The following is a 12,218-nucleotide window of genomic DNA, read 5'->3' as shown; positions in this document are numbered from 1 at the left end:
TTCAAATAGAATCTCCTAGACTCACAAAATTTACTTCTCTAAAGTCCCCCAGCTGATAAGTGCCAGAGTCAAACCATAAGCAGCATACTTTGCCACAGCTGCATTACTTACCTATTCTTGTATATGCAAAACAAAAATGTAGGAACAAAGTAATTTCTTCTCTTTTTATTCTGCTATCATTTCTCTTTATATATCAAGCCTCAAAGATATTAGTGTAGGTCAAAAAAAGTGTTCTAAGAAAATAATCAAGAAATGTATGTTCAATAAATGTCTATTGAGCATCTGCTACATGCCAGGAATTCTACTAAGAGCAAGGGATACAAGTGCTTGGGGAAGAAGGCACACTAACCATGAAGGGTTATATAATTAGGTGATTACATTGTACTAATTGTACAATTAGCAATACAAAATGAAATGTGTGATGATAAGGGACTAATCTACACCTATGGGAGAAGTATCTAACCTAGAATAAAGATACTTAACTTTCTGTATATTAGGTCCCCCAACTGTCAGAAATTATGTCATCTCTCTTCAGTCTTAGAAGCATATAGATATTAATTAATATTAAACATTTTCACTCCCTTTAAAAATAAAATATGTAAGAGCTAAAACTTATTTGATGTAAAAATCCCATTCCTTTTTTACTTTGTGTGATTTCTAAGCAGAGTAAATTGAGTTTTATGTACATTATTAAGAGAACACAACCTTGAATATAGATATTTGAATACAGATGCCTAGCATAGTTCTTAAAGCCTTAAAGTATTTTATGCAACTATTTAGTTTGTTCACTTAAAGTAACTGCAAACTTCTGATTAAAATGGGCTCATTCTGATATCTTGATGATATCAAATTATAGCTATGAACTAGTGAATTAAATATTTGATCTCTGTAATCATTTTTTGTGGGGTCAGATTGGGTTAGTACTATGTAATATTTAGTAGAGAATAAACATAGTATCCTGGCAAAAAGTAGGACTTATATCTCAAGAACCCTAATCTTTTGATACAAAGAAAAGACAGACTTTTATTTGCTGAGTGAGCCAAACCTATATTATGAGATGGAATTCAGAAGACAAAGGCTATTATATGAAATCCAACATTAATTATTGTTTTTAAATTTTTGTACCATTGGTAGTGTTGACAAAGGAGATCACTGGCTAACTGATATTTTGAGATGAGCCTGCCAAAATTGAGGTCCAGAATTAATAATAGTCAACTGCAACTCGTGACAGAGAAATAAATAATTTTAAAACAGTATGCAAGAGCTTCAACTTCATTGAGTGTCAAAGCTTGTTTCTTTTTTAACTCTATAATTGTGAAGCATGAGTCATCATCCTATGAGAAACAAAAAATCCTTTGTTGAAAACAAGCACACAAACAAAACACTAGTTAAAAATATAGCACACAGTTTCTGGCACCATAAGGTTGATACAAAAAAAAAAAAGAGTGGCACAAAAAAAACTCTTTTAGTGATTTAAAACTTTCTGAAAGTTTCTACATTTACAAAAGAAAAACATTTAATGATACAAAAATTACCCATAGATTCTCTCTAACTAGCATGTTTGCCTAGTACTAAAGAATAATCTTTGGAATTCATGGTATCCTGATGTGAACTTGTAACACATGTTATTTAGATATGTTTTCATTACTTTCATCTGTTTCTTTTTCAAGCCCCTGTTGAAATTAGCCAATATTACTATGTCAGTTTTAGAGGTATAAGAGAACTGTCCAAGTTCCAAAATATCAGTGACAAAGTCTGTATTCAGTACCACTTGTTGGACAGTCTAACGGCACCATAGTAGCCTGAAGGTGTACTGGAATATCTTCCAGTTGTTTATGAATGCAGCAAATGTTTTAAAAACAATAAACACTTGGTGCCTTTATCCATTCACTGCATTTTCTTTCCTTGCTTTGTTCTGTTAAAGAAAAAAATATGTTTTATTCTATTCGATTTTTAGCAGTCTGTTTTTTAATTTGTTCAGTATAATTGAAAAGAGTTCAGTTTGAATATTCCCTTTCAAATATAGCTACAACTACTTTATTTCTGAGAATAGAAGTCTTTTTTCTTGGCCTAAATTACAGCACAGTTAAACCTAAAAGTAAAAACAGCAGTTGTAAATAAAAATACTCATTACTATATAGTCACAATGACTAACTAAAAAAAGGCATTAACTTTATTCATCTTTATCTTTTATAATAAAGAGTAAGGAACCCAATTTGAAAATATAAAAGTAACACAAGTTCATTTTCAAAAAGTTAAAGATTTAAAGAAATAGCTGTCATTTGTAGTCCTAACTCATGGAAATGACCACTATTAGTGTTTGAGAGGATGACCCTGCTGTCATTTTTTCCCATGTGTTTCTATTTATGTAGTGTGGAGTTTACTATTTTTATACTACAACCCTTGCTTTCTCATGAACAACTTCCTAGAGACTGCTGCAGTTTCAATCTAATGTGCTAATGGGATTTGGCATAGTATTTTATATTATACTAGAGGCCCGGTGCACAAAAATTTGTGCACTGGGGGGGGGTCCCTCAGCCCAGTCTGGGGCCCCTCGGAGGATGTCCACCTGCTGGCTTAGGCCCGCTTCCCGGGGTATTGGGCCTAAGCTGGCAGCCCAGGAGCCCTCGGGGGATGTCCGCTTGCCAGCAGGGACCAGGCCTAAGCTGCAGTCGGACATCCTTAGCGCTGCTGAGGAGGCCGGAGAGGCTCCCGCCACCACCACTGTGCTAGCAGCCATCAGCCTGGCTTGTGGCTGAGCAGAGCTCCCCCTATGGGAGCGCACTGACCACCAGGGGGCAGCTCCTGCATTGAGCGTCTGCCCCCTGGTGGTCAGTGTGTGTCATAGTGACCAGTCATTCCCAGTCATTCTGCTCTTAGGGTCAATTTGCATATTACCCTTTTATTATATGCCTGGTGCATGGGTGGGGGCTGGCTGGTTTGCACTGAAGGGTGTCCCAGATCAGGATGGGGGTCCCACTGGGGTGCCTGGCCAGCCTGGGTGAGGGGCTGAGGGCTGTTTTCAGGTTGGCCACACCCCCTTCAGGGAGGGGGGTCCCGCTGGGGTGCCTGGCCAGCCTGGGTGAGGGGCTGAGGACTGTTTGCAGGCTGGCCAAGCCACCCAGCAGGAACCCTCACCCCATGAGGGTGTGGCCAGCCTGGGTGAGGGGCTGATGGCTGTTTGCCAGCTGACCACAGCCCCCAGCCATCCAAGCTCCCAGTGGAGGCTGGCTGGAAGCAGGTATCTGGGATTTATTTATCTTCTATAATCGAAACTTCATTGCCTTTAGTGGAGGCCACAGCTGGCTCAGGGCAGGTGGGAAGCTTGGCTTCCTTCATCGCCGGGGCAACCAAGCCTCCTGCTTGCTCCAGCTCCGTGGCTGCTGGCCGCCATCTTGGTTGGGTTAATTTGCATATAGTCGCTCTGATTGGCTGGTGAGCGTGGCTTGGGGCATAGTGAAGGTACGGTCAATTTGCATGTTTCTCTTTTATTAGATTAGATTATACAGGTATTATGTCTGTATACATATTAATGTATGTACATATGTACTCTTGCATAATACTTTTGTAATTTTATTAATATATATTACACATATGATATACTTTTGCATAATACTTTTGTGATTTATGTGAATAAAATTATGTGAACATATAATATACATATGTACAGTTCTTTTAAACACATTGGGCCTTTAAAAGAATTCTCAAATCATTTGTTTCCCGCTTCCTTTTTTCTTCTACTGTACCTGCCATTTCTGTTTTAGCAGTACTTTAGATCTCTCTTTTATAATCTCAATTTACCTTTTATTTTTCTCTGGCATGTGTAATACTCCCTGATACCCTGAGTGTTCTTCTTTTAGGAGTAGAGCATAGTGATTATAAGCTTGAGCTCTGAGACAGATTTTCTGGGTTTAAAACTCAGCACTACCACCTACCAGCCTAACCTTCATGTGTACCTCATGTCCTCAGAGGTAAATTGAGTCATAATAGTTCTTACCTGAAAGTGTTGTTGCAAAGATAAAACTAGCTGATACATGTAATGTGTTTAGAATAGGGCTTAGCAAATAATAAGAACCCCATACATATTAGCTAATCATTGTTAAGGATAATACAAGAATGCTACTTTTCAGGACTTTATACATAAAAAGCTATGCGTACTTGAAGCACTCTGCATGTAAGGTTCTATAATCCCATATAATAAAAGCTTAAAATGCTAAGTGTCCAGTTATCCAGTCATCCGTTCAACCAATCAAAGCATAATATGCTAATGATATACTAAGGCTGCTCAACCGCTCGCTATGACGTGCACTGACCACCAGGGGGCAGATGCTCCGACTGGTAGGTTAGCTTGCTGCTGGGGTCCAGCCGATCAGGACTGAGTGAGATGGGCCGGATATGCCCTGGAGCCCTCCCACGATCCCTCCCTGGCTGGCCAACCTCCTGTGTCCCTCCCTGGTCCCAATTGTGCACCGGTGGGGTCCCTCCTCCTGGTCTGCACTTGCTCACAATCTGGGACCCCTCAGGGATTGTCGGAGAGCCGGTGTCAGCCCAATCCCACAGGCCAGGCCGAGGGACCCCACTGGTGCACGAATTCGTGCATCAGGCCTCTAGTCCTATATAATAAAGAGGTGACATGCAAATTGACCCTCACTCCATCATACCATCACAAGATGGCTGTGCCCACAGCAGAGGCAGGGTTCCTGTAACACAAGATGGCTGCACCCACAGCGGAGGTGGGGGTTTTGTAATGAGTCATAATGAGTGATTAGCAGGGACCTGAGGCTGTGTAGCGCCAGGCTGGGGCGGGGTACCTGAAGCTGCGTGCCTCACCTGACAGGGCTTGATGGGGGACCTCAGGCCACCCCCCCCCACCCTAGCACTGAGCCGGGGGACCTCAGGCCACACCCCCCGCCTGGTGGGGCTTGAGGGGGACCTAAGGCCACGCCCCCAGCCCTGAGGCAGGGGACCTGAGGCCACACCCCTCACCCGGTGGGTCTTGATAGGGGCCCTGAGGCTGTACCCTCCACCCGGCAGGGCTTGACAGGGGCCCTGAGGCTGCACCCCTCCACCCAGCGGGGCTTGATGGGGGTGGGACCGGCCGGGTCTGGATCTCTCCTAATGGGTGTGGGGCCAGCCGGGTCTGGGTCTGGCGCAATTTCAAGGTGCATGCGGGTGGGTGGGGACTTGACTCTGGGTCCCGCCGTGTGCCCTAGACTCTGACAGGAGGAAGATTTTCATATACATTTTACTAATTTTCTTTCTTCTCTGACACTTCTATTATAGAGAAAGGGCAAATAGCAATATTAAAATATTTCCTCTAATTAATTCCCTTTTAATGTGCACGAATTTCATGCACTAGGCCACTAGTTATATATATAAAAGTCTAAGTGACTGGCTGACTGGCCAACCGGCAGTATGTAGACTCACACTGACCACCAGGGGGCAGACACTCAACACAGGAGCTGTTGAGCAACAACAACTTTGCAGAGTGCCCTCTCACACTCCGGGACCCCTGGGGGGAGGTCAGACTGGGGCCACCCCAGGTGCAGGTGGCCAGGGAGGGACCACGGGAGGTTGGCTCTAGGTCGTGTCTGGCCCATCTCGCCCAGTCCCGCCCCGCCGGCCACCTTCTAATTAATTTCCTTTCAATGTGCACAAATCCATGCACCAGGCCTCTAATATATATATAAAGTGGGGTTGAAAAATAATGTTAATTAGAAAGTCTACCAGGAAAGTCTTTCTTCATCTCTCCTTTTCTAGTTTTTCTCCCACAGACCACACATTTCTGCCAGAAATTAGTCAACAGAAGACCTAAATTTGTTGCTAGACCTATTTACCCTCTATTAGACCAAGTAGAGGAGTAGATTCCAGAGCCAACAGCAAGCTCTAGACACCCAGATTTCTTCTTTATTTATAATTTAAACCCATTGACACTAATAAGAAGTCCTGGCTGGTTTAATTAAACTTGCATGAGCCATAATGTAGGAGAAACCAACATTCAGGTATTCAAGGTATTATACTAAAATCCCATACATGGAACTTTTCTGAGTAACTAATTTGAAAAAAAATTATGGCCACTATAGATTAGCAATATAGAAAAAATATTATATATGATCAATTCTGTCTTGGTCAGCTGGGGCTGTTAGAGCAAAATACCACAAACTGAGACAGACATTTACTTCTCACAATTCTGGATGCTGGAAGTCCATGACCAAGTTATTAATGAGAGGCTTCTTCCTGGCTTGTAGTCAGCCATCTTCTTGCTATGTGCTCACATGGCCTTTTTATAGTGCATGTGCTTGGAGAAAGAAAGAACTCACTCTTCCTCTTTTTAAAGTGCATTAATCTCATCTTGAGGGCCCTATCATTTAAAAAAAAAACTTTATTTTTATTTTTTTATTTTTTTTCTTTATTGATTAAGGTATTACATATGTGTCCTTATCGCCCCATTACCCCTCACCCCCCTGTTGTCTGTGTTCATTGGTTAGGCTTATATGCATGCATACAAGTCCTTTGGTTGATCTCTCCCCTTACTCCCACCTTCCCCTACCTATCATTTTTACCTCATCTAAACCTAATTATTTCCCAAAGGCCTCACCTCCAAATACCACCATGTTAGAGGTCTGGACTTCAACATATGAATTTTGAGGGATACAAACATTCAGTCCACAAGAAAGTTTAATAAAGAAATGAAACTTTATGTAATATTTTATACTAATGTCATACAGTAACCTGAGAACTGCCAACCCCAAGGTAATACCAGAGTTAATTTCTGTAAGTCACAGAGATTCATTGCATACTTGATTTGAATATTTCTTGGCACTTTGTATAATTTTTTTACTGAAGTTTTATGACAATTTCTATGTTGAAATTTTATATTTGCTAAAATCCTACTTCATAATAGTAGGAATAATTTTTACCCTTACTAAAACTCATCTTGAAAATAAATAAGAAAACATATTTCTCTAGATACCACTTTGTTCCCATTTAAAGCAAAACTTGAAAGTAATTTCTACATCTATTGTCTTCCAGTTTTCTCCTACCACTCCATCAGATCTTTATTTCCTTTACTCTACTGAAACAGTTTTGGTGAAGATAATTGGTGACTCCTCTTTAACAAATCTAATGATCTCGGTTTTTACTTTACTTAACTTGTCAGCAGCATTTGAGACAACTGATCATCCCTTTCTATTTTTTAAAATGCTTTTGCACTTGACTCCAGTACCATCACTGAGACCCTTCTCAACCTTCTTTGCTCAGTTTTCTTTATTGCCCTGATCTTCAAATGCCCCAGTTACTCACTGGATCCATTGTCTTCTTTATCTATAATCTTTGCCAAGTGATTTTATTCTGACTCATGGGTTTACAAATCATCAGCATCCCAGTGACTCCCAATTATATTTCCAATCTAGACCTCTCCATTGAAATCCAGAATTATATACCCACTTGGCTAATTTGACATCACAGCTTGGATATGTAAAATATACCTCAGTTTTCATATGTCCAAAACTTGATTTCCAGCTCTAAATTTAATTCTCCACAGTCTTCCCCACATCTCTTTATTGCAATTTTATCTTTCCAGTTGATCAAGACAGCAAAACTTGGATTCATCCTTGATTCTCCTGTTTTCTCATGTATGACATCCAATCTCTCAGAAAACTCCTTTGGCCCTTCCTTTATATGACCTACAGATAACCATATTATATCACATCCACTGCCACCATCTTCTCCAGTATTCTATGTTCTCTTTCCTGGATATTGTAAAGCTTCCTAACTGGACTTTTTGCTTCAGCTCCTGGGCCCTAAGGTCTACGTCACAAAAGCCAAAAAGAATGCTCTTAAAATATGTCATTTTATAGCACCCCCATGTTCAAAGCCTTCCCACACTTTTATATAGAGACTGGATATACAAACATAGGAGAGACCACATATTAAAAATACAACTTTGACCCACAACCTACAGCAACTGGGGAACCAAACCACAACCTCTGTAGCAATCAGCTTAAAATGGTCAGTACTTGATCACTTACTGACAGCTTTGTTTGTTTTTTGTCCCTACTTTCAACTTAAGACCAACTAGTTGCAAAAAATGTTACCCTCCTAGTTAGTCCTCTTACAGTTTCCCTGTGCCAATAGCCTGTACTCAGGACACACTTGAAGCCTTCTCTTTATTTTATTTCACTCTTAAGCTTTCTTATTCTTCTGTCTGCCTTTGAGTCTCTGCCGAATACAAGATTAATGGTGGCTGACTCCTTTGCTATAGTAACTGAATAAACAGTTCACTTGTTGGAATCCCGTTGGTTGGTCTTTATTTCCACAATATCTTTCTCTAAGTAAATTACAAAGTCCTTCCAATTGTTCTGAAAGCTCCAGGTAATCTGCCTACCACCCAGCCCATCATTCCTTCTCTGTCCCCATGTCCTACCCTCTCCTTCTTGCCTAGGTTACTCTGACCACTCAATTTACTCCTGCCTGTTCCTTGTACACACCTGACACAACCTGGCCTGAGGCCCTTTTTACTTGTTCAGCCTTTTGCCTGGAATTCTCTAAGTTATTCACAGAAAGCTTCTCATTACTACCTTGCAATCTCAGTTCAAATGTGACTCTAACAGAGATATTTTCTATGACTTTCCTACATAACACAGACCACTCATGAACATACCCTGCCTCAGCCCTCTCTTTTCCCCCTCAGCATATTCTATATTCTTTATATCATTTGTCACCTCCTGGAATAATACATATTTTATTGTATATTTGTTTACTTTCTTTCTCTTCTCCACTCCCAACTAGTATGAAAATGAGACCAGGGATTTTGTTTTCTTCTATATCAATGTTTGATAAATGAATCCTATATAATAAAAGCCTAATATGCAAATCGACTGAACGGTGAAACAACAGGTAGAATGACCAGTCACTATGACGCACACTGACCACCAGCGAGCAGATGCTCAATGCAGGAGCTGCTCCCAGCCCTCAGGCCAGCCAAGGCAGGTGCTAGCGGGGCCCCCTGGATTGCCCTGCATCGCCCCGAAGAGGGAGGCGACCAGCAGCGGCAGCGGGGGATGGGGCCAGCCAGCGATCGGGCAGCAGTAACGGGCAGGGCCGGCCAGCAAGCAGGTGGGGGGGGGGGCAGCCAGCGAGCAGGCCTGCACTGCCCCTGATCACCCCACTGGTCACTTCCCACAGAGGAATCCTGAGGGGAACCAGAAGAATGAATGCCAACCTCTCTTTGCTCTTGCACAGTCCTCTGAGTCCTGCTGTGTTCCCCTTTGACTGACCAAACCAAAAGCCAGAGCACAAAGGAAACTTGATGTGGTTCACATTAGTCAGTTCCAGGGGCACAAGGCAGGGTGGAGAAGGATGGAACATGGACCTCGAGGGCCTGTGTTCATGATTCCAGTGTTCTTTTTTGTAATATCAGAAGCAGTGTAGCTTACTTTATAAAAAATAAAACACAAATCATTTTCTGTGTATATATGAGACTTTCAGTGAAACAGACTCCCTGGAAAATACCAACATAATCTGTTTGGGGGGTTATCATGTCAAACTATTGAACTAAATGTGTTGTTGAACTAAATGTACTTTTATACGGAACAGTGTTTTTTTCAATAATTTATGCCATTTTTATTATTTAGGTAACCTTTCATATACCTTAAAATGAATTATTGAATCTTATTATCCTATCTAATAAAGAGGGAATATGCTAATTGACCCTCATGCCATCACAAAGATGACAGTGCCCACAGCCAATAAGGAGGGAATATGCTAATTGACTGCCCCGTCCTCAAAGATAGTGGCGCCCACAGCCAATACGGAGGGAATATGCTAATTGACTGCCAAGCCCTCAAAGATGGTGGCGCCCACAGCCACAAGATGGCCGGCAGGGGAGGGCAGTTGTGGGCGATCAGGCCTGCATGGGAGGGCAGTTGGGGGGGACCAGGCCGGCAGGGGAGGGCAGTTGGGGGGGACCAGGGTGGCAGAGAAGAGCAGTTGGGGGTGATTGGGCTGACAGGGGAGGGCAGTTGGGGGTGATCAGGCCAGCAGGGGAGCAGTTAGGCATCAATCAGGCTGGCAGGGGAGTGGTTGGGGGTGATCAGCCTGGCAGGCAGAAGTGGTTAGGGGCAATCAGGTAGGCAGGCAGGCAAGCGGGTGGGAGCCAGCAGTCCCGGATTGTGAGAGGGATGTCTGACTGCCAGTTTAGGCCCAATCCCACAGGGCCTAAACCGGCAGTCAGACATCCCCCGAGGGGTCCCAGATTGGAGAGGGTGCAGGCTGGGCTGAGGGACACCCCCCCCCAGTGCACGAATTTTGTGCACCAGGCCTCTAGTCTATACATATACAAAGCTAAGTGACCGGCCAACCAGCTGACTGGCTGGTAGGTATGATGCACACTGGGAGCAGACACTCAACATAGCAACTCCGGGACCCTTCAGGGGATATCAGAGAGCCAGTTTCAACTCGATCCCCGCAGGCCAGGCTGAAGGACCCCACCTGCCAGAGGGACCCTGCTCACTCCACAGACACCCCAGGTGCACCTGACCAGGGAGGGACTGCAGGAGGTTGGCTCCAGGGTGTGTCCGGCCCATCTCGCCCAGTCCCGCCCCACAGGCCACCTTCTAATTAATTTCCTTTCAATGTGCACAAATCCGTGCACCAAGTCACTAGTATAAATATAATGTTGTATATTATTTATTATTGTTATTTCTCCAGGGGAAGAAATAAACCACAAACTTATTTCTTATGCCTGATGAATACATTAATGAATTCTAAAGGAAATGCTATAGTTTTTTTGAGGCAAACTTCATTGTCTTTATTTTTTAATTTATTTTTATTGTTGGGAGTATTACAGATGTACCCTATTTTCACCCCTTATCCCCCCATCCACCTAGCTCCCACCCACACCAGCCTTCATTTCATTATTGTGTGTGCCCATGGGCTATTCATATATGGATATAAGATCTTTGGTTAATCTTTTTCCACCCTCTTCCCCCCTTCCCTCTGAGATCTGTCAGTCTGATCCATGCTTCTATGTCTCTGGACCTATTTTGCTTATCAGTTTATTTTGTTCATTAGATTCCACATATAAGTGATATCATATGATACTTGTCTTTCTCCAACTGGCTTATTTTGCTTAGCATAATAATCTCCAGGTCCATCCATGCTGTCTCAAAGGGTAAGAGATCCTTTTTTTTACAGCTTCATAGTATTGCATTCTGTAAATGTCCCACAGCTTTTTTATCCACTCATCTACTGATGGACACTTTGGCTGTTTCCAGATCTTAGCTATTGAAAATAATGCTGCTATGAACATAGGGGTATATATATTCTTTCTGATTGGTGGAACTACTATTTTAAAAACAACAAACAAACAAAGAAACCAAGTGTTGAACAGTGGATTATTATTTTTTAATTATTTAAAAGGAACACATTTGGGGTTAGAAGAACAAATATAGTAGACTTAGTAAGATTTCCGTTTTAATCCTGTCTTACCAGGAAGATTCCTTGAAAAATAAGTTCAACTCTATGAGTCTGAGTTTCCTCATCTATAAAGTAAGAGGTGAGCAAAAATACCATCTTAGGTCTCTTCCAACTCTAAAATTTGACTACTAAATTGAAAGGTATTGATTAGTGCCAAAAGAACAAAGTTGGATTTTAAAGGAAGCATGTCAACAGCACTTATTAATTGAGAAAAAATAAAGATAAAGGCAATGTTGGCTTTTATTTCTAGGTTAAGAATTCACTAGTCCAAGGCCTGCATGCTGTATAACAACTTGTCCCCTCTGCTTCTTCCTTCTCCTCACACTGTATTATTCTAAAAGAATATCCAACGGGGGAAATCAATCATTAGAGAAATTTTAATTTGCATAGAATTGCTTCAGAGATGAGAAACAATAACTGTGATTGTGTTTTCTCCTTAGAACCAACTGTATTTATTCCCCAGTCTGAATACTCCATTGTATGCTCTTGCCTTCTTTGTCAAATACTAATTGAGCATAATGGCTTGGGTTGATTTCTGGGTTCTCTGTTCTGTTCCATTCATGTACATGTCTGTTCTATTGCCAGTACCAGGAAGTTCTGAGAACAGTGGTTTTATAATATAGCTTGATATATGATATTGTGATCCCTCCAACTTTGTTCTTCTTTCTCAGGATTGCTATGGCTATTCAGGGTCTTTTTTTTTCCAGATGAATTTTTTGGAGCATTTGTTCTAGGTCTGT

General features: G+C 41.9%; 1 protein-coding gene across 1 annotated transcript in view; it reads left to right on the top strand.

The window, feature by feature from the left end:
• FREM2 (FRAS1 related extracellular matrix protein 2) overlaps positions 1–12,218 on the top strand; it is a 381,530-nt gene that overhangs the window by 195,575 nt on the left and 173,737 nt on the right. The window contains 1 exon segment of the mRNA XM_014453017.2: positions 11,919–11,956. Within this exon segment, the coding sequence (XP_014308503.1) occupies positions 11,919–11,956 (38 nt within the window).

The sequence above is a fragment of the Myotis lucifugus genome, unplaced genomic scaffold (assembly GCF_000147115.1).
Source record: "Myotis lucifugus unplaced genomic scaffold, Myoluc2.0 scaffold_19, whole genome shotgun sequence".
NCBI lineage: Eukaryota > Metazoa > Chordata > Mammalia > Chiroptera > Vespertilionidae > Myotis > Myotis lucifugus.
This window is presented reverse-complemented; position numbering and strand designations above follow the sequence as displayed.